This window comes from Pseudomassariella vexata (assembly GCF_002105095.1).
Source record: "Pseudomassariella vexata strain CBS 129021 chromosome Unknown BCR38scaffold_4, whole genome shotgun sequence".
Taxonomy (NCBI): domain Eukaryota; kingdom Fungi; phylum Ascomycota; class Sordariomycetes; order Amphisphaeriales; family Pseudomassariaceae; genus Pseudomassariella; species Pseudomassariella vexata.
In genome coordinates, this window is record NW_024467959.1 from 2,432,566 (window position 1) to 2,459,435 (window position 26,870).

General features: G+C 50.3%; 8 protein-coding genes across 8 annotated transcripts; 4 read left to right on the forward strand and 4 right to left on the reverse strand.

Annotated features, from left to right (window-relative positions):
- Positions 1-156: 156 nt before the first annotated feature.
- On the reverse strand, positions 157-537 carry BCR38DRAFT_407591 (uncharacterized protein; the record flags this gene model as incomplete). Its single annotated transcript, XM_040858182.1, has 1 exon — positions 157-537. One exon carries the CDS (start codon positions 535-537, stop codon positions 157-159), a length of 381 nt encoding a protein of 126 aa, XP_040718260.1.
- Positions 538-1,069: 532 nt separating this feature from the next.
- Positions 1,070-1,734, reverse strand: BCR38DRAFT_483251 (uncharacterized protein; the record flags this gene model as incomplete). Its single annotated transcript, XM_040863598.1, has 2 exons — positions 1,070-1,286; positions 1,580-1,734. The coding sequence occupies 2 exons, from the start codon at positions 1,732-1,734 to the stop codon at positions 1,070-1,072; spliced, it is 372 nt and encodes a 123-aa protein (XP_040718261.1).
- Positions 1,735-4,694: 2,960 nt separating this feature from the next.
- Positions 4,695-6,829, reverse strand: BCR38DRAFT_161698 (Nse4 C-terminal-domain-containing protein). The gene is made up of 3 exons (XM_040853785.1): positions 6,796-6,829; positions 5,329-6,735; positions 4,695-5,272 (listed from the first exon to the last, which is right to left on the reverse strand). Exons 2-3 carry the CDS (start codon positions 6,515-6,517, stop codon positions 5,082-5,084), a joined length of 1,380 nt encoding a protein of 459 aa, XP_040718262.1. The 5' UTR covers positions 6,518-6,735; positions 6,796-6,829; the 3' UTR covers positions 4,695-5,081.
- A 375-nt stretch (positions 6,830-7,204) lies between these two features.
- Positions 7,205-10,648, forward strand: BCR38DRAFT_407593 (kinase-like domain-containing protein; the record flags this gene model as incomplete). Its single annotated transcript, XM_040858183.1, has 5 exons — positions 7,205-7,282; positions 7,480-7,598; positions 7,649-10,068; positions 10,159-10,203; positions 10,365-10,648. 5 exons carry the CDS (start codon positions 7,205-7,207, stop codon positions 10,646-10,648), a joined length of 2,946 nt encoding a protein of 981 aa, XP_040718263.1.
- Positions 10,649-12,714: 2,066 nt separating this feature from the next.
- BCR38DRAFT_483255 (uncharacterized protein) lies at positions 12,715-13,434 on the forward strand (the record flags this gene model as incomplete). The annotated part of the gene is made up of 1 exon (XM_040863599.1): positions 12,715-13,434. The coding sequence occupies one exon, from the start codon at positions 12,715-12,717 to the stop codon at positions 13,432-13,434; it is 720 nt and encodes a 239-aa protein (XP_040718264.1).
- Positions 13,435-14,990: 1,556 nt separating this feature from the next.
- On the forward strand, positions 14,991-16,189 carry BCR38DRAFT_407595 (zinc-binding dehydrogenase; the record flags this gene model as incomplete). Its single annotated transcript, XM_040858184.1, has 2 exons — positions 14,991-15,082; positions 15,157-16,189. The coding sequence occupies 2 exons, from the start codon at positions 14,991-14,993 to the stop codon at positions 16,187-16,189; spliced, it is 1,125 nt and encodes a 374-aa protein (XP_040718265.1).
- Positions 16,190-16,798: 609 nt separating this feature from the next.
- Positions 16,799-17,595, reverse strand: BCR38DRAFT_161628 (ubiquitin-conjugating enzyme E2 35). Its single transcript, XM_040853784.1, has 4 exons — positions 17,407-17,595; positions 17,237-17,325; positions 17,051-17,182; positions 16,799-16,986 (listed from the first exon to the last, which is right to left on the reverse strand). The coding sequence occupies exons 1-4, from the start codon at positions 17,457-17,459 to the stop codon at positions 16,805-16,807; spliced, it is 456 nt and encodes a 151-aa protein (XP_040718266.1). The 5' UTR covers positions 17,460-17,595; the 3' UTR covers positions 16,799-16,804.
- Positions 17,596-18,080: 485 nt separating this feature from the next.
- On the forward strand, positions 18,081-23,216 carry BCR38DRAFT_161812 (WD repeat-containing protein). Its single transcript, XM_040853786.1, has 2 exons — positions 18,081-18,586; positions 18,643-23,216. The coding sequence occupies exons 1-2, from the start codon at positions 18,435-18,437 to the stop codon at positions 22,988-22,990; spliced, it is 4,500 nt and encodes a 1,499-aa protein (XP_040718267.1). The 5' UTR covers positions 18,081-18,434; the 3' UTR covers positions 22,991-23,216.
- Positions 23,217-26,870: the final 3,654 nt, after the last annotated feature.

Consider the following 26,870-nt stretch of genomic DNA (forward strand, 5'->3'; position numbering starts at 1 on the left):
CATATGAGTTTTGGTAGTGATGTGGTGTGAGGCTCAAGCTGAGCTGAGCTGCATATTCGCAAATTCCAGATTGGAAACAAGCATCCTCATCTTACAACATTAGCTCCAAGCCTGTTCCTGCAGGTCATCCGCCACGAGCATCATCTCGGCAGCGTCTCACTCATTCCCGGACGAGCCGGGAGTAGTGACCGACCACCTCCAAATTGCAACCCCTGGCATTACCGACCTCAATTCCCAGAGGAGGAATAGCATATTGTACATGCTCGCGCACTTGTAGTGCGTATTCTCCGCAAACATGTGGCTCCCGCTGTTCGCCGCCTTCCACAGGGTATGTTTCTTCTCCGCCAACGTCGCCGCGACGAGCACGACGAAGACGATGACGTTGAGCATCTGCATCAGCCCAAACCGGTCGATGGGGTCGACTATATCGTCCTGGCGCGCATGCCATCGGCGATCCTGACTGATCTGCGTCCCCGAGTCAGCATAGTCGTTCAGCAGCCTGCGGTAACCGGTTCCGGTAGCGTCGTCTCGGGGCATGACTTTGCGCCTAGGGAGGGAGAGCAGCTTCTTCCAGCAAATGCGCTCGTTCTGCATACACTTGCCCAGCTCTTTGTACTTATCGATATCGCGGTTTTAAGCCCGATTTCTTGTTGTCTTCTCCTCGGTCGAGTTTCTTCCGCTCCTTGGCGCATTGGCCTTGGTTATCCTGACGACGCTCATCTACGTCTTCACTTCTGCCGAGTTTGTCCTCGTTCGACTTGAGCGCCTCTTCCGTACCGTTGTGATAATCGAGAAGCTTCCTGCACAACCTGCGCAGTGAACATCGGCTCTGTTGTTCAAGTCCTCGACTTGTGTAGACGAGTCTTTTATATTTTCTCCTAACTCTTCTCTTGCTCGTCCCGCGAACGCTCTGGCCGGATACTGTAAGCTGGCTTGCGGCAACTGGCACCTCTGATCGTTCCTCGGTATTCCCTTGACTCTTTTTAATCTCCTGTTGCCTGTCTGCCTTCTTTTCCTCGAGCTCTTTTTTAAATAGGTTCCGTTTAGAGAAGCCTTTGTGTTAAGCCATCTAAGCGCGCTTCCGCTTAACCTTTTTTTCTTCGTTCTTGACCTCCTTGAGTTTTGTATTCGCCGCCTTTAGCGTCTTCTTAAACCTTTCTCTTCTCCGCCATGTTTGTTTCTCGGCGACCTTCTGCCTAATATCGCTGAGAGGGAAGTTGTCTTGCAGTTGTTCGCGTTCAGTCTTAAGCGCCTGGCACTCGGCCTTCAGCTCGCGCTTCTCAAATCTGTGACTCCGCGTGCTTCTTATCCGTTTCTCTCTCCCTTTCCTCTAATTCCTTGACTCGACGCATAATGGGCTTTGCTTCGACATTTTCTTTCAACTGTCGTTTCCGGGCGTCATAAATTTCGTACGGGATCACACGTTCCAAATTCTGTTCTAAGTCTCCGATTCTCATGTTTTGCTTTTCCTCTGCCATGACATATTCCGCCTTGTTCTCCTGTTCTGCAATTTCGTCGTTCTTCCACTGCACTGCCTCTCGCACCTTAAGTCTCCTGCTCCACCTCTTATTTATTATACTCAAACTTCCACTGAGTGTTGAACTCTCTGTTGAACTCGTGTTCTCTGAGCTTAGCTGCCTCCTCCTTTTGAATGTCCTGCTCAAACTTTTCGAGTTGTCTCCATCCCTTGACATTCCGCCTTTGGTTTATCAAGCTGTTTGTTGCGTTCCTCATGGTATATCCCCTCTTTCTGTATCAAGCGATTTTCATCTCCTGATCATATGGGTGTGCTAGATCTACTAGTTTCGTATTGCAGTTGCAGGTACCCTATGCTCTTTGGAGTTCACTAACTAAATGCTTCCGCAGTCCACGTTCTTGATCTTTGGTCAAATGATGTGTATTTTTGTTTGACGGGGCTGGAAGTGGATCTCTTGGATTGTTAGCTGTATCTTACTCATAATGTCTGGCGTCAGACTGTTGGTCTTCTCATGTGGCAGTCCACTAGTGCTCTTGCATGACAGTTCACGGTTCTTGTTCATATTTATATGTGGACCCCTGTTGCTCTCTTTGGGCGGCGGTCGAGGTTTCATCTCGCTTCTCAATTAATTTCTTAAACTTATCAAATCACAGCTTGAACACCTGCCTGAGCAAAATCAATGACATTGAGTGGTTGAGGTTCACTCATCTTCGCGGTATGCTTGAAACACAACCTGATAAGCCGATGAAGGTTCGCGCAGGCGTTGAAAGGCAGCTTGTCGTTTTCTCATGCGTAGGAAACCCTTTTTTCCCGATACTGTACGAAGAACTTACTCTGTTGATTCGGACTGGCCAAGTAGCGAATGTTTCCCTTTGTCATTCCTACATGTCCCGCCAGCATCTATACCGTCCTTCTTCCAATCCTTCTTGGTCATCGGAAGTCTAAAAATTTAAATTCAATGCCTTGTCGAAATAATAAAGAAAGGCAAAAGTACGCTTAATAACCGAGATTTGTCTATATGGAGTATCCCCTCCTGTTCTGACCTGATTCCTCCGAATAATAAATGACATGCAAACGAAAATGTCCTACTCACAAAGTTCAACTTACGAAATACTATAAGTATCAAAGGTCATACCCAAGCCGACACTGAGGTGCAGCAAGGAAGAGACATAGAGAACAAGATCGATGAGGTCGTTGCCAAGCCCGTAGAAGCGCCAGTGAGCTTAACGCTTAACAGACTCAGAGGTGCAGGAGACGAGAGGTAAGGAATACGAATCCGAAGAGGAGCTGCCGGCAAGGTCAGTATGGTCCGAGACGACAAGGGTCAAATTCCAGGCTATCATAGGTTCTAAGCATTTTGAAGGATTATCGACGATTCGGATTGGGCTTACAAGCAGGGATGTTTCTCCTTCGAGGCCGATATCCAGGAGGGCAAGCTGGGAGGTTGATCCTAAAATGAGATTCCCAAGAACACTAAGAAGGAGAACAAAAGTACATAACAGGAGGAACTTGCGGCTGGGGGTTTCCATTGGATGGTCTCCACAACTATTGGTAGATTAGTTATGTCTAGCCAACCGTTTCAACCGAAGCCTGATCTGCCTCAACTCGAACTCTGTATTATCATACCCCTATCAAGCCTCATCATGAAATACTGCCACCCTAATATCGAAACTCGACCTCGGCCCCCCCTTCTCCTCATTCGGTCCGGGATTCTTAAACGCCACGTGGAGATCCTGTTAAAAGGTTACAAGTATACAGCGAACAGTTGTGAATTGCTATCGGGCAGGTTCGCTGGGTAAAAGAGTAATAGAGTATAGTAGGTTGTCATTACTGTGTGTTGCGGGAGTGTGTGTAGAGGTGTAGTTTAAAAGTCTATCTAGGGGAAGTAGGCATTATTTGTATGAGTTCTTTGTTAGATTTCTTTATTAAGACCGACTTTGTTTGTTTTCTTTATCCTCTAAATTCGTCGGTGGAATAAAGAAAGTCTATGCATTTTCCTTTATTCTTCACATTCTTTATTGATAATGAAGGGCTTTAGTTTTCGGGGGGCATGCTATAGAACTCTCTTCGGCACGTCCTCTCCCGTTTACTCGTACTCACCTACATGAACAATGGCACGCCATCAGGTTGCTGGCTGTGCTTATGATACCACTTATACGGCCGACCGTCAGGGGCGGGCTTCACCTGAAGTGACTCCTTCTTGCTGAGAAAAAATAGCATCATGTGGGCGATGCCCAATTCGGGGTCGGAGCGGGCGTCGGTTACGGCGAAGGGGTCGCAGGTTACGGGGCGGAAGGCGTGTCACATCTACATGGTGTCAGGTTGGAAATTAATGTGATAGAAGTGAGAAGGAATATTCACATTGATGATCCGGTATTGTGGCTTCTTGAGAAGTCCCTCGGTGGCATGCCCGAGCCACCTTTGGGATAATCCCTGGGCAGCCTCATGCAGGCTGATCCACGTGAACGCCATATAATGGTCCCAAATGTCCCCTTTGAGGCTCGCCGTCCTTGGGGTCACTGCGCGTGCTCAAAACATGGATACTGGATGGTTCTGGTCTGTTGCGATCGGAATTGTCAGCATGAGCTTTCAGCTTGCCTCAAACAAATCAAGATATAGCCCGTACCCTTGTCTCCAAAAGAATCTCTCGCAGTAACTCCTTCATCTCAGGATAAGAAATCCTCTTCAGCAGCTCGCTGTCCTCCAAATCGGGCTCCTTCAAAAGACTCTTATGCTTCACGTACTGAAAGCCACGGCAGTCAAGTCTGAACTTATCCTCATCGCCAGTGACGCCGGTGATGGTGACGGGACCGTAACTTTTGAGCTTTGGGACAGGCGGCTCGGGACTATTGTGCTTCATATTAGCAAGTCATACATCGCCTGAGTTGGAGGAAGAATGCTACTTACCCGCCGATGATGGTTGGTTTGAGTGGTATCCCAGGGTCGTCAAAGTATCTGACCTCCTATTTCCTTGTCTCTTGATGGATGGACTTGTAGGATGTGGAAGATGTTGCAGCTAATGAAGAACGGTAACATTCGTCACAAGACAAAATGATCAAGTCTCGCGCGAAGTGCCCCCTGAGCCAATCACGTGGATGGAGATGAACAAGGGCTGGGAGCCCCTTTGTAAGATGCTGGACAAGTCGGTGCCTAACGCGCCCTTTCCCCAGGCCAATGACTCGGATGCGACTTATGAGCTCTTCAGCCTAAAAGTGAAGGGTCTGGCATTGCGTGGACTGTAATTCTTGCGGTTGTGAACATTGGCGGATGGACGCTGTTGCAGCTTTGGAAGAGGCAAAGGAGATGGATTCGAAGTACGACATTATTGGACCTACGAGCTTTACTCAACTGATCCTGAGTTGAACTGACGGGTGCTGGTAGTTTTGAAGTTGAATGGCTTGATGAATCAGCATTTAGCGCCATGTAGGATAGGGTAGCAGGAATACATGGTGGGCATAATATCAGCTAAGGACTTTGAACCAGCCGCACAATGCTCCTTGTCTTTGCTTGATTCGGAATAGCTGCCGATGATAGGTACTTTATCCTGGAGTCCTCTAGCACTATTCCCGCCAGTCGGGTGGTGTTGCGTCCGCATGCAAAGTCTCTAGCTATACCACCCCCGAGCTCCAGGACCCTGCGTGCTTTGCTCATTCCGATGTTCGATCAGAGGCTGTTTAATGTCGAAAGCCTCGATGAGGTCCCGCCAGGTTGCCATGTCGATTGACAAAACGGCTTGTTGCTTCTGCGCAGCATGTCTTGCTGCGCCTGGCTCGGCATCTCCCGTGCCAGTTGGTACTGCAAGTTTTGTTAGCCGTTGGCATATATGAGTATGAAGGTGTAGAACAGCGTACGTAGGGTGGGGAGCCCGTTTTCGTCAAATTCAATACCAATTTTGCCATCACGTATCAAGAAGCTGACGTAAAACATGTTCTCAACCGTCTGACCGAACGACTTGGGATTCACAACAAATTTGAAGAGATCAATCCCGCCAGTATTCCTCAAGCCATGCTGCTCCATGATCTTTTTAGTCTCATCTTCTGCGCCTATATCGAACGCATCCTCAGCCGCGTCTTGGGCACGTTCTTGAACAACGACAAGACGTTGCAGAATTTTAGTGCATATGCCTGCCAGGTCATTCCGCTCATCTCTTTCGACGTCCTTTGGATCGAGAACCTCTGGGCGCGTCTCTGGAAGATTTGAAGATTTGAATGGCGCGCTCCTTTTCACAATCTTTCGTATTTTCTTCTGAACGGATAATGGTCCGAGGAGGAAACCCGGTGTAGCCGGCCGGCGGATTTCAGGAAGACAAGCAAACTTTCCTAGATGTTCCCAATTGAACATGTCACCGTCATCGTCATTTTCATCGTCGTCGCTCCCATCAGCCCCCCCTAATGCCCCTCCCCTACTCGGACGTCTGCGTTGCCTCTGTGTGCTCGACAACTCCGGCGCATCATCGTCAACGACAACCCCGCCTAGTCGCATGTAGGCAATGGATTTGGAGACAAGCTCATCCACGTCAATACCCCGGGCAATATTCCCAGCGGTTAGGCGCACTGTTTTCCGGTACGAAGCATTGACTGTACTGACAAGCAATTTTGAATCGATAGTGGCCTCTGTGGTTTGTTTCACACCCGCCGCCAGCTTATTCGCCTTCCGTAGAGTATCGTGCAAGCCCTTCGAGTCGACCTGCAGGTACTCATCGTTGTTTTCTGTCAGATCTCGGAGTAGATCCCGAAGGCCTCGCTGTACGTTACGTCTCTCCTCTATTGACTGGTCTGGATCATATTGTTCCGAGTCAATATGTTCCAGGTCATCCTCTTCCTCTTCATCTTCGTCTTCCTCCTCCTCTCCTCCCCCTTCTGGCTCTCGGGTGCGACGTCGTGAGTGTGATGGACCTGCGCCGTTGGTCAAGGAACGTTTCCTTTTGGACGCAACTGCTGGGCCCTTGCCCTTGTCCCTCACCACGAGAGTTCTGGGGGTATTCTCCTTGTCCGACCATCTGATTGGGGATTCTGGAGCTGGTGTAGAGTATTCCGACATGCTGGGCGGCTGTAGATGATGGAAGCAGGCACGTTGTGATCGCCCAGATGACTTTGGCCCAAATGAAAATTCTGGCGCAAAAGCGATCCTTCAGTCGATTTTTCCGCCTCTAGAAGCTGGTGGTTCCTGATCTGATGGTGTAGGCGATGCCGGGTAAGTCGAGGCGCAAGTCGCGTCTCCCAAGGCTTGCGACGCGTTTGGTGTTTAATTGCTCTAGTCTAGACCAAGATTAGCGGGGTTGGATCCTGAGACCCTGGAAAAGAATGTGGGACACGTGCGTTGTCTGGAGTCCTGAATCGATCTTGCTTGGTAACCAAAATGCAACAAGGCCCCGGTGAGATTGTTTATTGCGTTAAATCGAGTCTGGTATATTTTTTTGGTCATAACCCATTCTTCATTATTTTGAGACCAAAGTAGGCGCTTTCGCTGTCGTTGTTGCCTGCTAGAACTTGTGCGGTTGAAAGCACGAAGTTGCATCTAGCATCTAGTGGGTCCGTGCATATCAACCCGCATTTGCCTATGGTGCTATTCCGTACGTAGTGCTACCTTTGTAGCTTGTGACCAATGACGGCAGATCTAGACAACGACGGATCTCTCGACTCCTTTGTCAGAACTTCAGTTATCGCAAGACTCCTTCAGCAATGGCGCATAGACGTACCGACTAGGATGACTAGATGCGCAACTGACATGGACCAAAGATCTCAAGATGGATCCCTTTTCATTTGTAGGCTCGGAAACGCTAGATTATCCCCTACGCATCCGCATGTAAGCCACTTGCCTCCATTCCTCGGAATAAATTGTTCGATGCTGACGACAGCAACCTGTGTTCTAGAGTCAATCTCGAAGGTGACGAGGCGCCTCATGCATTTTCGACACTACTGCAACGCCCAGACCTCAGACACATCGGCTCCAACACGAGGTAGAATCCCAACGAGCGCGGAAGCATAGAACAATGCTGACAGGGACATGGTTGGAACAGCTCATACTCCGACCTCCATGTCACTGTCCAGGTTTGGGCAGGCTCCAAGCCAATCACGGTACCAGTGCAGACAGCCTATAAGCCATTTAAAAACGACAGAAGGTGCGAAAGCCGCCAGAGGGGGAAGACAAAAGCTGACATGCTATACCTAGTTGGAACGAGTGGCTCGATATCCCTATTCCGTACAAGTCGTTACCTCTAAACTCGTGCCTCGCGATAACGATATGGGATGTTTCACCAACAGGCGGAAAGCAGGCGCAGGGTCATGCCGTTCCCTTTGGTGGCACTACTCTGCCCCTCTTTGACCAGGACAATCAAGTCCAGAAAGGTAGACTGCGCTGTGTAGTGTATCGAAATCAAAAGGCAGACGGCAACGACAATACGACCACACCGGCGAGCATCATCAGACGAAGAAAGGGATCCAAGGACCCCGATGTCGTTGTGGTGAGTAAAGAGGAGGAAGAACTGGAACGTTTGGACAAGCTCTACAAGAAATATGAAATGAACGAGATTCCTAAAGTGGAGTGGCTCGATCGGCTCGTATGGCGTGTGATAGAGAAACGCACGAAAGAAGCGACAGGAAACTCAGTGAGGTCTCTCCAGCGGCAAACAAACATGGCCCAGGAAGGCTTAAAGCCGGCGCAACAGAATGGCACCATCCATCAAGAAGCCGACGAATTTTCTAAACCGAGACCTTCGAAGTTCACCCTCCATGTCGAGCTTCCGAGGTTTGATTTCCCAGTGGTTTTTACTGATCACGAATACCCACCCCCTCCCATGTCTGCTCTCCAGCATTTGTCCGCCTCTCAATCCAATGTTGATCTCAAGCCTCCCGTTGAGGTACAATTTGGACCGGGCATAAATGGCCCTACGGACCCAAACGCTCGACTGGTCAGGATTTATGACCCTGAGGTGGGTGCAAAAGACAACCCTGCAGAGAGCAAGCATAGGCGCCTGGTCAGAAGTCAGCATCGCCACGGTATCTTGGACAAGGACTTGAGACCTAACGCCAAGGTTCGGGATGAGCTGAATACGATAATGGCGTATTCACCTACGCACACCTTGTCTCCGGAGGAGAAGGATCTTGTGTGGAAATTCCGGTACCACCTCACCAAGGACAAACGAGCGTTGACAAAGTTTGTCAAATCAGTAAATTGGCAAGACCAGAGTGAAGCAAAACAGGCCATTCAAGTCATTGCAAAATGGTCAGAGATTGACGTTGATGATGCATTGGAACTTCTGGGCCCAACGTTTGACAACTCAGCAGTAAGAGCCTATGCCGTGGAGCGGTTGAGAAAAGCAGACGACGACGAGTTGCTACTGTACCTGTTGCAGCTCGTCCAAGCTCTCAAGTTTGAACACATTGCAACGGATTCCGATCAAGCAACCTTGGAGTCTTCGTCCCTGGCGACCTTCTTGATATCCAGAGCGGTAGAGAACTTCAAATTGGGTAACTATCTATACTGGTATCTCAGTGTTGAATGGGACGACAAGAGCCCAGAGCAGGGCCAAGAAGTTCGCACCATGTATGCGAAAGTACAATATGACTTCATGATGGAGTTGACCAAACGATCTGGTGGAGAGGACACCCGGAATACTATTAAACGTCAAGCCGAACTCATTACCGTGCTGTCGAAAATCTCAGGTGAGATTCAAGCATCGAGCGAAACGACAGTTCGCAAGGTCGAGCGAGTCAAAACTTTCCTGGCTGACCCGAAGAACGAAATCTTGACCATTGAGCCGCCCATACCGCTGCCTTTGGATCCAAGTGTCATGATAACGGGGGTTTTACCTGAGAAAACGCGTGTCTTCAAGTCATCTCTGTCGCCGATTATGGTTACCTTCAAGACATCCTCGGGAATTGACTACCCCATGCTATTCAAGACTGGCGACGATTTGCGCCAGGATCAGTTGGTCATCCAGATCATCACGCTTATGGATCAACTTCTACAAAAAGAGAACTTGGACCTCAAGTTGTCTCCTTATAAGATTCTCGCAACCAGTACTACAGCAGGCGCTTCGCAGTTTGTCCCCTCTCAAACATTTGCCGCCATATCATCCTCGTATAAGAAAAAGACACCTGCGCTTGCCTACCTCCAAGAACACAATCCGGATGAACGTGCCTACTTGGGAGTGCGCAAGGAGGCTTTGGAGACTTTCGTCAAGTCGTGTGCGGGCTACTGCGTTATCACTTACATCCTTGGCGTTGGGGACCGGCACCTCGAGAATCTGCTCCTCGCACCCGATGGGCACTTCTTCCACGCCGACTTTGGTTTCATATTGGGCCGTGACCCGAAGCCCTTCGCACCGGCTCTCAAGCTCAGCAAAGAAATGGTTGACGTGATGGGAGGGTCCAATCCTCCGAGTGAGCTTTACCTGCAGTTCAAACAGTATTGTTTCCTAGCTTTCACAGCATTGCGCAAGTCATCAAACTTGATTCTGAACCTGTTCAGTCTCATGGTACACGCAAACATCCCAGACATCAAACTTGAACCTGACAAAGCGGTACTCAAAGTCAAAGAGAGGTTCCACCTGGATCTGAATGAAGAGGATGCTATCAGACTACTGGAAGGTATCATGGAGGACAGCTTGACTGGCTTCATGCCCGTCGTGATTGATCGGTTACATGCTTTCACACAGGCGCTGCGAACATAGCGTCTAGACTCCTTGGAATGGAGTATTATGGAAGTAGTTAGATGCGTTGGGGGTACGCTATTGTCATTTCGAAAACAGTTCGAGTCAACGAGTACTGTAGCTGATATTCATAGTTGGTCTTCGCTGTATCTTATCTATCCGGTAGTAGGGTGAGTAAGTTTTCTAACGTGATTCTACTTCGTACTTCGTATGCAACTGACTGTCGGTCCTCAGCTCCACATGGCCGCGACTCTGGAACCCACAATCAAAATCCCACTGGCCTAACCGGCTATTTCATGACGATGCTTGTGGGGGGATTTCCATTATCAGCTTATCAAAAACATCAAAATGGATCAAGTTTCCAGGATCCAGACACATGGCGGCTCGACCGGAAAGTTTGCCAAATGTCGTCTTCATGCAAGGGTCAGGGCACTGCAAGAAAGACAACGTACCACGTACTTTGGGAGCAAGGCCGTGAAACAACGGTGCTGAGAAGGGCAAGAAAGGTGGGATTGTAAACATTTGGACACTCACTCCAGAAGTCGACCATGGAAACAAACAACTTAATTGCGAAACATATTGTCGATCTCATCAATGCGAGATGGTAGGCCATCGACAGCGAGATACATGTCACCTCGCTAGCCCCATAAATAAAAGCTTCGGGATAATTTCAACCACCCATGCGGACATCTTGCCGATAGGCCCGGGGGCCAGAAGTGGGATCCTCGCGTGTTGTAACCTCAGGGGTCAGCACATTGCAATTGCAAGAAGAATCAGGATCACAGGACAATCCGGCCAACACCATGGCAAACACCCAATGTCATGTAATTGCCACACTCCATCTCACAGCCTTTCTATAATACACCCATCCCCTCGCGCTAATGCGGGGAATGGCACAGCATTGCAGTAACAAGAAGCAGCAATGAACGGCTCCAGCCAGTGCTGCGTGCTTGCAGGGGCTCTTCTAGGCCATCCGCGTATTTGCTGGTTCTTTTCGCATGAGTTCGCATGATGGAATGCAGAGACATGCGACATACTCCAAACGGACAGACGTTGATGAGCTAAGTTGTCCAACAGCGCGCTACTCCACTTTGAAGGGTTTCGAGGTTGCGCGAGCGATTTCCCGCAGATGCCATTGACGGGGCCTTCTACATGCTTTCTCAAACAATCTCATTAGGTTTTTTTGCAGCACGGGCGAGACAATCATTTGCAGAATATTTCCCAAGACCGCATACCCCAGACGGATTTTACGCGATACTTTGCTGGAACCCTGACGGGAAAGCAGGGTTTCCTGTTGTCAGAGATGTGCGGGCAGCTGCACGACAAGACGATTAAAAAAACCCCCGAGTGTTCTAACGTTTCTATTTTGTTTCCTGGTCGGCTGGACTAACCGATGAGAGAGCTGTAAGGGTTGTTTGAGAGCGCCTCTTGGGCCCCTGGAAAACGCTTTGGAGTAGAAGCACTGGCGGGGAATTCCAGGCCGTTGCCATAAACCTAACGGCTAGGCGAAGCAAATTGCTGTAAACGACGGACAAGTCAAATGTGGTACACGCGGCTGGGCGTGGTGGCATATTGAGGTTGGGTCATTCTGTATCTTGAGAATAATTGATTCATTGACTTGTATCTGATGAGAGATGTGAGCACAACACGATGCACACTCACTCCTGGTTGGGGGTTCACAAGATGCAGCAGATAAAACATGCTTCTTCTCCTTTTGTGGTTGGAAGAGTGCCACCCGCAAATCTCAACCTGCACCCCACCTTGGGCAACGTGAAGTTTCTCCAGTCCCCACCTTTGGCACCTTTCCGTTTGGATCTTGGTCTTGGGATTCAGGAACCCTCAATCTCAGCGAGCTCAGACATTTTCATGCTCCTAGGTACGACAGCAGCCATTGTGCCCGCATCTTCTCGTCTGATATTTTAATTCAGGTGTCACTGGCTTATTTACTGACAGCTTCCCAATCAGTAAGCAGTTCCATTGCTTCCTTTCGAGCTTGACGGCCGGGTGTTGAACTCATGACGGAGGCTGAAGACAAGCAACCGTGATCCCACCCACTGGCTGCAGCTTGGATTGGCCGGGACCCTGACCAACTAACAACAATTTGAACCCTGACCCTGGCTGCTTCTCCTCTCACTTCTACTTCAGTACCTTAGTTCGAGTGGCAGAACCCACGCGTGCCACCTTGGATTGCCTCTCTCCTCTTCGCCGCTCAGACCCCAATCGTCGCTTACCCTCTGTCGCCTTGTTATGACCTGCCTTTCGCTTGGGCTGTTTTGACTTCTTCTTGTCACTCATCTTGCTGGATATCCAGCATCAGTCGATTCAAAACCACCGTCCCGGCCGATTGGCGTTTAGTTGGAACAGCACCGACAACTAACATTCAGACTCGGCTACAAGCGACTCGGACCGTACCAGTAGCTTGCCAGCATTGCCATCACTTCGTCTTGCGCTAGGACGAACTTTTCAAGATTGCCTTCGGACCTTCCATCTGACTCCCGCTGCCAACCTTGCGTATAACTACTATCCCACCTAAACAACTTGGGTTTCGTTGTGGTCTCCCGACCCTTATAAACCACTCCAAGCCATGCCAACACGAACTACCAGCACCGGTGGCGATGGTGCTGCTGGTACCTATTCCACGGCATCCAACACGAAGCATTTCGAACTACCTATTTTGGATTTGAACTTCGGCTCCCTCACTCAGGGCACCGACATACCACCTCCTGACCCATCACCTGATCGAGAAGTCCCGACTCCGCCTAAGACCCCTGTCGAAAACGCGGTTGACGAGGAGAAACCGGAAGCTAACGGTGTTGCATTGAATGGGCATCATGAGACGTCACCTCAATCGGACATCACAAGCTCGACGAACGAAGGTGGACTGAAGCGTCCGGCTGAGGATGTCCCAGCTTCCCCTACGCACTCAAGTCGGGGCAGTCTTCGACGTTTGTTGAGCCGAACTCTACTAAACAACACATACGACGAGCAAGCTTCTGTAGGCGGCCAAGCCGTGTCCAGACCCCCGAGTCGTACGGCAAGCACTATTGCCGAGGATAAAAAGTCGAAACGAGGCAGCGGATGGTTTAGACGTTTACGATCCAACGACAAATCGAATGCTCCCGTTGCCGCCCCCAGTACTGCTCCCGGTGCTCTTCCCAATAAACGGCACAGCACGCATCTTACCCAATTCGAGGAGTTCAAGAAGCCAACAGGCCCACCACCACCCATGATCCCCGAGCTGAGCACTTGGGAATATAAGCCAGATATCACTATGGGTGATGATATATTTAAGGACATTAAATAATCCACGTGCCATTTATCAATGGATACCCTATTTTCGAGGGGCGGACACCAGGCTACCCACACATGGTCTCCATCGAACCTCCGAATCTCGAGTCACGACTATTACGAGACTTTGCGTTATCCGCCGAAGCCTCCTTTCCACATGGGCCAGTTATCGATTTTTGGCAATTTTCTCTGGAGCGAGTTTGGGGAGCAAATATTTTGGACAAAAGAGTTTGGAGAAAGAGAGGTGAAGATCTAGATACCCGGCTCCTGCGCGAGCTCATTCATCGACATACAACCCCAATTTTCCTTAGTTTTGTTTTAATCTGTTCTTTTTGGAGGATCTGCTGATCTTCAAGTTTATGTCTGCTATATCAACATACCCCCTTTGAGTTATTGCGAGCTTTCTGTACGGCCTTCTACGCCCTTGTGTACAACTCCACCTCATTGCATTTTGCGTTTCACATGTCTTTCACTTCTTGTACTCCCAAGCAGGAAAAATTGGGGAAACGCGACTACCTAGGCTCTTGAACAAGGCACCTATGATGTCTCGGAGGCTCAGAATAGGGCGCGAAGCAGGGACTTGGGACGAGTTTCCCACAACACCTTGAATATGAGAGGGAGAAATCTGGAAGAGCTGATGTGAATTTCCCTCCAGTTTGGTTTGGTGGAGATTCTAACGCTACGCCTTTGACGGCTTACGAGGGCAAAAAGGCAAATTTGGGAATATTATTCGAGAAGGGATCCGAGGGCCAGCAAATGACACATTGTCTGTGACAAAATAGAGCATCTCTTAGGCACGGTGAAATGCATCATTTTTCTACTTTTGTTAGTATTATTACGTTTTACTACGGTTACTACGACGACCATCAAAATGAGATTGCGAGCTTGGAAATTTCATGTTTGCACCCATATTATAGCTGCCCTTGAATTGAGTACAACTGATAGTGGCCGGCTTGCCTATGATGGTGATGGGCTGACGAAGGATATATCATCGCATATTGCTTGCCATTCCAACGTTCGAACTGACACGTGGCGAACCTTTCCACAAGGCCATGAAGGCTTGATGAGATGCTTCGATAGGGCAATCGTGGCTCCAACCCACAGTAACCTAGTCATTGACAATGATGACAGGGCGGCGCCTCAGCAACACCGCTCTGACTTTCCCAACGTCTTCTTGGCACATTAAGGTATACAGACTCACTGGCGCGTTGAGATAACGCTACTTACTCGCCATCAGTAAATCCAACAATGCTTATTAAGTCTGCACCAATTATAGCTTCGCTGGGGTGAGAGCCGGAGAGCTTCTAGACTCCCATATCATTCGCCCGCCAGAGCCCGGTGGAGCTCCAACGTCATTGCCGAGCTCCCGCCGATAATAGCTACAGCTTGAGCTTCGGTCAATTGTACGGCAGGTTTCATTCGACGAAGTCAAAGTCACAACGCAACAAACGCTGATATTTGTTCAAGATGGCTGCACTACGGCCTCTCAAGGCACGATCCACTGCAGACTCGTTATATAGGGCATCAATTCGAGCACCACAATGGCAGACCGCAAAGCTCGCAACTCCACTAATGGCCGTTCGTCACAAGTCAGGACCGTACGGCTACACGCAAGCCAAATCCTTGGTCTTCAGTAGATACGGCGAGCCGAGCGATGTCCTCAAGTAAGATAGAACACAAACCCTTGAAAGAAACGTATCGTCACAAAGTGTCAAGCTAACGACCACCCTTTTTCAAGACTTCACACTCACTCCATCTCGCCCACCCTCCCCTCCTCCTCTCTCCTCCTACGTACCCTGGCCGCACCCATCAATCCTGCCGACGTAAACACCATCCAAGGCACCTACGGCGTGAAACCTTCCTTTTCGCCCTTGATAGGGACTTCCGAGCCGTCCGTCATCCCGGGCAACGAGGGCGTTTTCGAAATCATCTCCACGTCCTCCCTCCCTTCGAGTAGTCCGCTCAAGAAAGGCGACTGGGTCATCCCCACCAAAACCGGCTTCGGCACCTGGCGCACCCATGCCGTCGCCGGTGCGGATACTGTTTTGCGGGTCGAGAGGGAAGGGTTAAGCCCGACGCAGGCGGGCACCGTCGCCGTGAACCCTTGCTCCGCGTACCGCATGTTGCGCGATTATGCGCAGCCTGCGTTGCGGGAAGGAGACTGGTTTGTGCAGAATGGGGCGAATTCGGGGGTGGGGCGGGCGGCGGTGCAATTGGGGAGGTTGTGGGGGTATAAGAGTATCAATGTGATTCGGTCTCGTGAAAGCGCCGAGGAGACGCAGAAACTCAAGGATGAGCTGAAGGATTTGGGAGCTACGCAAGTAGTCACTGAGGAAGAATTCTTGAGCAGGGAATTTCGGGATATGGTGAAGGAGTGGACGGGCAGCGAGGGGATCAGGTTGGGTATGAACTGTGTCGGAGGCAAATCGGCGCAAACGATGGCTAAAACGCTCGGTTCGGGGGGTACGTTGGTCACTTATGGGGGGATGGCGAGGCAGCCGGTGTCTTTGCCCACGGGGTTGTTGATTTTCAAAGATATAAGGTTTGTGGGGTTTTGGTTGAGTCGGTGGGCGGATGGGGACAAGGAGGGCAAGGAGAGGACCGTGAATGAGATACTGGAGTTTATGAGGGAGGGAAAGTTCAAGGATACGCCGACGGTGGATGTGCCGTGGAGTTGGGAGACGAAAGAGGGAACACTGAGGGAGGCGGTGCAAGGCACGCTGGAGGGGTTTAGGAAGGGTAAGGGGGTGTTTGTTTTCGGAGAGACGTGAGATTTCTTGATGGAGCTAAGTTGTAGTATACCCAACAAGGTGATGATGTAGGATTGAACTCAGAGAGTATATAAGGCGTATATCCTGCCCCTAAAAGTGTTGTGGTCTTTAACAAAGGCAGTTGACTTTTGATGTGTAGTTTTTTGTCAAGCTGTTCGTCAAGGGTCTGTCTCTTCATGTGGACTTCAAGGCCGAATATTCTCAAACGATCACCAGTGTTTGTGTACCAGAGCAACAGGCAAATTTTTGGCCCGTCTCATTGGTGATCTGCAAGCAAGAACAGCTGCCGAAGCTGCCCAATTTTGGTATGATATGCCATCATCGCACCGTGTCTCTACAGCTGTCAACCTGCGACGAATCCATGCAGAAACCCGACAAGGCCACGGGGAAAAAACACAACCATTGACCTCTAGTAAGCCCTCGCAACAAGCAGACATGCACTCGGTGATTTGTAAGACGTCCACGTCTGTCGATTTCCCCTTTGAGTCCATCAGTCATTATGTCCCCTATTGAGGTCCATAACCTACGGTATGCCGATACTACCAGATCGGCAGACCTCTCGAAATGCTGTTCCATCATGCTGCTGCTGCTGACTTATCCTAGCACCGTATCCATCTAAGATTTGGGCGTAGCGAAGTTCTTGGTCCACTCCTTGGCCGTGGCGATAGCCTTGTTCTCGTCTTCTTTCCAGCTCTTTGCAACGTCGGCAGCAAGCGGGTCGTCGGGATTGGGAGCGCCTAATAGTGCCTGGATCGAGAGCAGGATTGTTCGGATCTGAAGAGCTGGAGACCAGTTGTCTGAAAGCCGGGTTAGCTAGCTGAGTATACCAATGTGTACCAAGTAGCAAGAACACTGTCTTACTCTTCAGGACATCAAGGCAAATGCGACCAAGCTTGTCGACGTTAGGGTGGTAGATCTTGGTAAGGAAGCGGATTTTCGGGGGGACCATCGGGTAGTCGTCCGTCAGGAAGAGCTCGAGTTTGAAGACGCCGCCTAGTCTGGGTGTTAGCAGTGGGCGTGGAGTTGTGGGCAGCCAAACTGACTCACCCTCATACGGCGAACCACTAGGGCCGTGAATCTCAACGTCGAAGTATCGCAGGTTATCCTCGTGGGGTACGGCACTAATACCGGGAACGCTGTGGAGAGATAGCCAGGTTAGAATCACAGTCTTTGCAAAGTGGCGCAGAAATCGACCGGTCAAGTGCTCATCGACTTACGGTTCCGTCATAAGACGCTCCGTCTCCTTCACAATCCTTTTGGGCAACGCCATCGTGTTTTGTCGTGGAGTGCGAGCCAAGCTTGAGGTGAATGGTTTTTTGCTTACGAAGCTCGGCTAGGGAAGAGACGACCACCTTGGGAAGTGATGAAGTTCAAGGAAGCAGCTGATCTGAAGTTCTTGACTTGGGTTCCCTCAAGACTGAGAGACGATGGTTGGTGGGGTCGTTGATTCAACTTCGAAATGGGCAAAACAGGATTGAGGGGATATTGGGGAAAGCCTGAGGTGTATGAGGACTTTATGGGCTTTCGACTCTTGACGAGGAGTTTACGATTTTGCAAGGAGAACAGAATTCAAGAGGACAAAGCAATAGAATATCTGAGAACTAAAAGTCTGCGGTCCACGATAGAAGACAGTCCTCGGCATCAACATGGAGAATGTAAATGGACTCACTGGCTGCTGGTTGGTTGTCGATAACGACGACGGTATCTCCCGTGGCTGTGTTACTGGGCTTCCTGGCTTAGAAGGTGAATTACCCCTCTAGGTTGGGTGGGGTACATGTACCGCTGCACGGAGTTAGCGAGGAAGGGTACTTCTGCTGTGCAAGCTGCCGCAGGTTCGCTTGACGCACAGGCCTTTCATCAAGCCAGTCAAGTCTAGAGGCTCTCTCGGGTGATTGCATCTCAAGTTCAACTTGTGATAGATCCATCAACTTTGACGAGAAATTCTCATGTATTCATTTCTTACACCTTTCTTAACAACTTATCAAAGCGTATACATGACTTCTCGGCGATGATCCCATCTCCAAAGATAATTGCGGATTCGATCCTGCCATCCATGTGCGCCTTCCAATAAATTCGGCTGGCGAGCTGCGGCTGGGCTTGGATGACAGACAAGACTACTCAAGCAGCGGCGCTGTAGTTATGAGAAATCGCATGAAACACTCAACACACAAACGCCGCTCATGGAAGCTGTTTCACAATCTGGCTGATCAAGCTGTACCCTGTATAGGGTCCAGGGCAGACCAAAATGCCTTCCATGCTCGATCAGGCGAAGAAGGGCAAGACCATCAATTCTGCGTGCGACAGCGAAACCTTCGACGCGGATGTCACCATCCACGTGGACGGGCTTGTGGGCTCGGCTACGATATCTCCATCTGGCCGTGATGTGGCTCTTGCATCGTATGTTTTCCTCTCTTACTCTGACTTTATTGGCATGTTGCTAACCATTACTGGAGACCCGATGGACTGGCAATCATTGACCTGGATTCGCCTTACAGCACCCCTCGCAGACTGAGCAGCCATGGTTTGCCATGGCTGGTAGTGGATGTTCAGTGGTCGCCGTTTGCGGCTCGCGATTACTGGGTGGCCTCGACCGCAAACCACCGATGTCTCATCTGGAATCTTAATAAAAGGGAGGATTCTGCCAATGGCGCCATTGAGCACTCTCTACATGGCCATAGCAGGGCCATCACAGACGTCAATTTCTCGGCTCATCATCCAGACATCCTCGCTACCTGTGCCGTCGATGGCTTTGTACATAGTTGGGACCTGAGGAAGCCTCGACAGCCTGTTTTGACCTTCTGTGACTGGTTCGCTGGTGCTACCCAGGTTAAGTACAATCGCCAGGATCCATTCATTATTGCGTCATCCCATGATCGCTGGCTACATATCTGGGACGAAAGGAAGGTGTCAAAACCTCTGAAGTCCATCAACGCCCATACTTCCAAGATCTATGGTCTTGATTGGAATCGCACCGAGCCAACTAGCGTCGTTACATGTTCGTTGGACAAGACAATCAAACTCTGGGACTACGCGGTTTCTGATGAGCCGCAACGAATAATCCGAACAGACTTTCCAGTATGGCGCGCGCGGCACACTCCATTCGGTTGGGGACTCCTTGCCATGCCTCAGAATGATCCTGGCCATCTTTACTTGTACGATACACGAAGAGACGCTAATCAGCCTCAAGACGGAAACGTAGCCCCTGTCGCCATGTTTCCGGGTCACGGCAACCACAAGGTCAAGGAATTTCTGTGGCGAAGTCGGGGTGGCGTTTCCGAAGACGGAATTGACAAGAGAGATTTTCAGCTCGTGTCGTGGGGTGAAGACAATGAGTTACGGCTCCATCGAGTAGATTCATCTGCGCTCGAAAATGTGGGCTACGTCAAGGGCAGTCCTGCCAGAAAGAAGCTTAATCTCACGAGAAAGGGCGCGGCTTACAAGACCTATCGCTCCGTCGACGACCACTGGGCCCGGGAGAGAAAATCGGCCACTATGAGTGACCCCCGCCCTGGCAGCGGTGGCATTGCACATCGACGCAGCGCTCTCACATCGGGAATGCAGTCCATGTCTTCGCACTATCGACCAGGCGCTATATCGACCTGGAGAGGCCCATCTATGAAGGCAAAGTCTACTGCCGGCAAGCATGGTGACGGAATTACGGATCAACTCGGCTGGATGAAGGGAATCACTTTGAGCAAGAGGAAGACTACAACTGCGGAGCCTCAGCAGAGAAGGGAGTCCAAAGACTCGGTGATGTTTAGCTCAAGCTATCATGATGATCACTGGGGCGAGCCTGAGACTCTGCAAGACGAGATCATTCGCGTCAATCAACAGCTACCTAACGTGCACTGGGAAAATGTTGACATGAATGCTCTCACCCTTGATGCGTCTTTGATGGGCCCTTGGGGTACTAATGGCGACACAATCTACATCAAGGTCAAAGTCGACATTCCGACCAGCTATCCAAGGTCCAGAGCTCCGAGCTTCTTCATTGAGAAGACAGCTTTGATGCCTGATCCAACTTACAAGCAGCTCGATCAAGATGTGAACTTACTTGCAACCCAATTTGCCAAGAAGAAGCAGAATTGCTTGGAAGTGGCTTTCAGCTATCTGCTCGGAGAGACCGACCTAACGACGAGCCAATCCTTCTTTAAGAATGTCCGCGATCTAGATGATGACATCGAAGCGCTTGCCGACGACAGTTCTAGTGAAGATGAGGATAACGACATTCCGACTGGCGGCTCAGCGAGTATGTCTCAAGAGCTGACTGCCAGTGTTGAGTTCGATGCCACTCTTGCGCCTGCTAATCGGCAGCCGATACCACCAATCCCTCGACTGTGCGGAGCTCGTTGGTCCAACGACGGGAGACTGGTGTGCTTCTTTCCTTCTCCCGAGGAGAAGGCTCGGGCTCTGCTTTTCGCGCCAACAGACACATTCAAGGAGCGGCCAAAGGGCGAACCCACATTTGCGGGTTTTGGTAGGCTTCAACAGGATTCGCCTCCTCCCAGACAGAGAAACTTGGATGATATGTCTATGGCTGATGACCACTCCGATTCAGACGACGCTGATGACTCTTCCTCGAGTTCAAGCGACTCCGAGAACATATATATGCACAAGGTCAACATGTGGTATCTCCCCGGGCGGAGATTCAGGAAAGCTTTTAGTGGAAGCTATTCCTTGCGCTCTAGTGGCGGGGGCACAGGCGTTGATACTGGCACCGGCACTGGTACCGGAACTGGCACGAGCAGGCGGAAGTTGGTATCCAAACCCAAGAATATCGTGTCTATCCACGATCTGTCTGACATCTTACCTTCCAAACGGGAACTTGCTCAAGAGTATGCCATATTCGGCGACGGCGCCTACGTTTGTGAGCATAATGCTCAGGTGGCAGAAAAGCATGGTCGGATTGACTTGACACATGTCTGGAAATACGCTGCGCTTCTCCTTAGGAAGAATATTCCGCTCGAGTTGCTGGAGAAAGACCAGAGGAAAAACTCCATTCTGATCATTGCTAAGGACGTGGTTTCTCGTTTCCGGAGTGGTGAAACCAGTGGCGGCGATTCGAACAACCCGGCCCTCTTAGGAAGGGTCAAATGGGGTCTACACCCCCTCGCAAAAGACTACATCAGCGAGCTTTTTGACTATTTTGAGAAGATGGCTGATGTACAAATGCTCGCAATGCTGTCATGCATCTTCAGCGAAGCTTTCACCGAAGACAGTGTGGCCTACGCAGAGTCGAACCTCACACTGCCAGAGACGCCACTCCCTATGAAGGCGCCGGCGTTTTCGTTGGACTACTTGCCGCCTGATGCACCAATATGGCAAAGCACCAACTACACTGCGAAGAGCCAGGCCGCTTCCGGAGTCTCGACTCCGAAGACTGCGAATACGCCACTCCAAGTTTCAGGTTCATATGGATCGGAGGGGGCGGTTTGGCCTGGTGATCCGGCGTCGAATTCTTATTCGTGTGGAGAGACGCCCCCGACGAGAACACCTTACGACAATCTGTCAGAGGCCGACACTACTCAGAGTCTTTCCACATCTCCAGAACCTCGACCTTTCCGTCGTGCTAATACCACACTGACAGCGGGTTTCGCCGCTAACTTTCCTAGACCCTTTGTTAGCACAGCTTCTTCATCACCGCCGAGCCGAAAGCGCCCAAGCCCTGGAGAAAACTTCCTCGCCAACCTCAACCCGTCTAACATCACGTGGGGAGGTTCGACGGTTCTAGGACCTACCTCTGAGCCTGCAACCACCGCTCGCAACTCGTATTCCGATGATGAATTGCTGAAGAATGAGTCGTTGAGTCTCACGTGCTACGATATTTCCGTTGAGGTGGAGGATCAGGGCATATTTGATGATGATGGATGGCTTACAACACCGTTGCTTGATTCAAGTCGCAATCTGGCGTACTCAAACTACCGTTATGCGTACGCCGATATGCTGCAAATGTGGAAGCAACCCCTTGCTCGCCTAGAGATCTTAAAGTTCAACATGCTGAAGGCGGAGCTTACAGCGCAGCAGCCTGAGCCATACTTCTGCAGTCTTAGCGACGATGGGTTTGACGCGTCTTACCCCAGCAACGACAACCACAGTCATACGACTCTTACACATCACGGGGCCAACTCACCTATGCCATTGGGTAAGAAAGAGGAGCTGCAAAGTCTCATGGCCTCGGAGCGCGGCCTGGATGTTACAGGTATCTGCCATGTCCATGAAACGCACCTCGATCCTATCCGATCGTCACATGCAATTACCAAGCTTGGTGGAGCAGTAGGGAACTGTGACCGCTGCAAGCGAATGCAAATGCAGCTTCTATGTGTATACTGCTGCGAGCCTATCGACGCGCAATACGTGACATGTCTTGGCTGTGGCTGTACTTTCCACGACGCTTGCCTGGCTGAGTGGCACGGAATGGGCGAAACGGAGTGTCCCGGTGGCGATGAGTGCAATTGTGTCGAGCAGGCCTACAATGGCACGGTGGAAACATGGGCGGCCATGATGGGAGCCCTGCGCCAGGGCAGGATACGCGGGCCACCGATCGATCAAGAGGACAAGGACGGTTCACATGTTAACAGCGGATCAGTCGATAAGAACGACTGGGAGACCATCACGACCGAATCGCCAATCCCGGCCGCCGACGGGCAGGGCAGACCGCTGGATTTCGATAGTCAGCCGCCGCTGAGCGCTGCTAAGCTCAGTCTCGGCAACCGGCTACGCAAGTCGGCTGGCCATTGGAGCAGTTCGGCCAGTTTGAGGAAGAAGTCGACTACCACTAACTCCGGATTGGGGAGACGATAGGGAAGTTTCTAAAGACGGGGACATGTGGCACGCATGAAAAGGCATCTCAGTGGACTTACTAATTGTACTGGGGGATCCAGATGAGGAGGCGTTGGTGTAAATTGACCATGTTCGTATTAACTGTATCATATTGTTAAGGATTAGCATGGCCATATAAATGCGTGCTCTCATGGTCTTTGCAGTTAGGAAGGCTGTGGCAATGAGCTGGTATGTTCTTGCATCCTCTTGGTTCTGGGGGTTGAAGTCCATGATGTTTATCTCTTCGTCATGCTAATTTTCCAGATTTTCGTCAACAAGCGTGGAACTGCGACAGCTGTGGCAGAGCCTCTAAATATACTCACGGTCAATTGGACTACGTGTGTGCCGGCTTACGACTATGGCTACAGCTCATAGTCGAGCAATGGGTTGCCAATATCATCTTCCCTGCGGACTCGCTTCTGAGCCCTTTCAAGATGCGTGCCCTCGGTCTTGGCGTCTGTTTCCGTCCTCCTATTTGCCATCATCTTCTCAGTCGTACGTGCCGGCATGACCGAGAAATCAAAGTCCCGCGCAGTCTTCCAAATACCCCAACCATGGTACTCTCGCCAATCTACGTCCCCAACGAACCCTTGAGGCCGCCGAGATTGGGCAGACAGACCCAGCCGTACCGACCGTTACCTTTAATCCCGACCACAATGGGATCCTACTGCTCGAAGAGGTCCAAGAGTGGCTACGGAGTGAACATGTCCGGCTTAGTAGTCCCGTCAAGATGTACGCTCGCGCTTTAGGGGAACAGCTCTTGGTTTAGGCTTCCCGCTGTACCACAGCTCTGCTGCACGCTCTTCTGGCCCCCATCCGGCTGGTAACTCGGCTGTCTCTCATGCCGGGTCTGTTTGATATCCTGCACTATAGCGGCCTATTTCTCCTTCTCTCCTGACTCCGATAAGGGCAGGCTGAGGCCAGGAAATTTAATCAACAGCGCCGAAATACGGACGGTGCCGTTTCCCGGACTGTGCCGACTCGACCGGCTCCCACCCTCGAACCCAATCGCCTCGAGATTACCCCGCAATCCGGGCTCATAATTTAACCCCAACACGTCGCCGGCGAGGTCTTGTAGGAGGCGGGTACTGGATTGCACTAGGGCGCGTAGTTCAAGGTCCATCGAGAACCCGACTAATACCAAGTTGAAGTCCGCCAAACCGCCGCTGTCGTTGCAGAAGAACTCGATAGTGCTGGTGAAGATTCTTTCCAATTCGTCCGGTTCGATGGACTCCAGGGTGTCGAATTGTGGGGTTCATGGTGGTGTTCGCTGCGGTTTCTTCCCGTGATGCGGATACTTTTACTCTGGACGAGGTTCGTGCTCACTAGGAGTTTAATGTTTGAGTTGTACTGCCCGCCATGTTTGGTTGTTGGAGAAGAGTGCCAATGTCGGATCGGGATATTGAAGTGAGGCCAATTTCGGTTTACTAATTGCGTTTGCCCCATAGCTTGGCGTCGATAGTCATGAAGCTGGAGATGGAGCTAGGTGGTTGCTTTAGGGAGAAAAGGCAAACCGGTCGCCGAACTCAATACGCAAAAGCAACAAATGAAGTGAATCAAGAATTGATCGTGGCATGATCTCGGTGCCCAAGTCCAACCAATGCTTAGAGACAAGCGCATATAGAGGTTCGTCTGTCTGTCTGCCTCATGTCTAGGCAAATGGACAAAGTCAGGTTGAATTATAGTTGCTATACCCTCTCACTTAGGGATTCGCGGCAGATAGGAATCTCCTCGACGGTGAGAATATTACCATCGGAAGTGCTATTTTGATGCGGTACTAGGCATATTGAAAGTTTCTATATGAAGGTGGAATGACCTGGACGTAGTAAGTAAAGGCTAGGTCAGTAAGGTGCTGGATCACAAGCCCTGCCAAGAGCATACTACCGTGAATATGTTGAACAATGAATAGGCTATGGAAATAGATGTCTGTGCGAAAAATGAATACGTTGTGCCGCTTCATGTAGTACTGATCGATCCAGCGATCATGATACCAAGGTCGATATGTGACAAGTTATCACAAGTGCATATCTCAGTGCTTTCATTCAGCGCCCATAGATACATCCTTTTGTCTGATGGAACACATAAAGCAAGGCAAATGAAGAGAAAGGCCACTTCACTCCCAGAAGTCCGGTTCCATGCAGTAGGAATAAGAAAAGAAGGGGTTGCGGGTCGTGGGCATATTGCGGTGCCAGGTTACCGTCGGGGAGCCGGCTGTGGTCCAGTCGATACTGGCGAGGGCGGTGCTGTTGAGGCCCAGGAGGGTGGTGAGGCAAGGGATTTGGGGATTGGGAGGTTAGTTGGTAACGCAATCGGTGATTGGTGATTGGTTGGGAACGCGCCTTCACTTTGACAGCCTTGGGTCAAGGACAAGAAATGTTTTGGTTGTTTGGGTGTCCAGTGGTTTCCCAATTCAGCTCATCTGCGACCAAGGGTTTACGGGTGTAGGTTAAGCATGAGTGAGAACCGAAATGGGAAGAAGATGCGTAGGCAAGATGTGGGCAGGTAAGGATGGGAATTTTAATATAGGGAGAGGGCAGACCCCAGGCTTCTGATTAGATAGCATAACTTGTCAAGGCCTAGGTTTGCACTTCTTAAGTCGTTGGTGCCAAGTGATTTTCATGTGAATGCAAAAGGCAGCGTGACTTTATGGTGTTGCAACATTCACTTCGGCACTACACTCTTTTGGACACACAAGTACTTTCATCAAGGAATCTTGACGACCTGTGTTATGATAACAGATGCCACAGGAAAGCAAGGCAGATGATACGATACTTTTTCCTTGCATTAAGTATCACAATTCAGACGTGAAAGTAAGAAACACTGTTGCTGATATCGGGATAGCTTCGTTCTTGAGCCCATAGCCATGGTACGATACTGGATGACTATCTTTGACTTCTGTGGCACCCTCCCCAATATTGATCCAAACTCAGAAGCTAGCTATTCAGCTCCATCTACGCCTTCTGAGAACCACGCATAGTACCTACGCTCCAGCGCGGCTATTATCAACCGGTGTACGAAATGAGCCTTTCAGCAAAAACCCTTTCCAACATTGCGAAGGTATCAATCAGGCAGTCGCCGGCGTCTTCTGAGCAAAAGTAAGCCGTAAGTGACCAGAGAGCTCCTTGTTGGTTTGGATAAGTATATTTGTCTCCTCATATCAGGGGAGGAGGGGATAGGGTACGGGTTTCTGAAAGCATTTTTAGGGCTCAAGGCGATTGCGGGACTTGTGCGCTGCATGGTTATGTGTGGAGTGCCTGGCCTGTGTGTGAAGCAACTCATCCTGTAAGCAAGGGGTGATGCGTTAGCAATGTTGCTTCGATGTACGGTAACCAACATGAACAACTCTCTGAATTACAGCAACGACTTTGTCAATTTTCTCTCTTCAAGGAGTATCAAAGTCTTTTGCTCCGTTAGGGACAGGAGTAGAGACAGAGCCAGGCGACTGAGGGCGAGTCCTAGCGATGGCCGCCAGGAAGAGGGCTAGAATGACCGAGATGCGCATGTTGAAAGAGATGGGATAACGATCTCACAGACTTGAGGATGGTTGGACCTGCATAGATTTGTTGCCAGCTCTGGGAGAGGAACGTTCTTATATATATGGCGCAAGGGGACCTTGCCGGCACTGTCAGGGTACAATTCTGTCTTGAGCTAACTTAACTTACACCCACCTACGTCTATATATTATGTAAGTGGGAAATCAAGCAAGATAGGACAAGTGTTAGAATTAGATTGAAAGTCTGGGAGAAGTAGACTCGACAATATTGCGCAATTGTCTGCAGATTTTGATAAAAACGCCTCAGCGAACGCAATCCAATACGTTCGCAGCCTTGAGTAGCATACAGTCCTTGACTCTAACACATAG

What these genes read in the sequence shown, in the direction of transcription:
- BCR38DRAFT_161698 (XM_040853785.1), bottom strand. Translation starts at nt 6,517, where the DNA reads ATGTCGGAATACTCTACACCAGCTCCAGAATCCCCAATCAGATGGTCG. An exon ending in AAACGGGCTCCCCACCCTAC is followed by an intron (nt 5,273 to 5,328) that starts GTACGCTGTTCT and finishes CAAAACTTGCAG; the next exon opens with TACCAACTGGCACGGGAGAT.
- BCR38DRAFT_161628 (XM_040853784.1), bottom strand. Translation starts at nt 17,459, where the DNA reads ATGGCGTTGCCCAAAAGGATTGTGAAGGAGACGGAGCGTCTTATGACG. An exon ending in TAGTGGTTCGCCGTATGAGG is followed by an intron (nt 17,183 to 17,236) that starts GTGAGTCAGTTT and finishes CACCCAGACTAG; the next exon opens with GCGGCGTCTTCAAACTCGAG. An exon ending in TTGCCTTGATGTCCTGAAGA is followed by an intron (nt 16,987 to 17,050) that starts GTAAGACAGTGT and finishes CCCGGCTTTCAG; the next exon opens with ACAACTGGTCTCCAGCTCTT.
- BCR38DRAFT_161812 (XM_040853786.1), top strand. Translation starts at nt 18,435, where the DNA reads ATGCCTTCCATGCTCGATCAGGCGAAGAAGGGCAAGACCATCAATTCT. An exon ending in CGTGATGTGGCTCTTGCATC is followed by an intron (nt 18,587 to 18,642) that starts GTATGTTTTCCT and finishes CCATTACTGGAG; the next exon opens with ACCCGATGGACTGGCAATCA.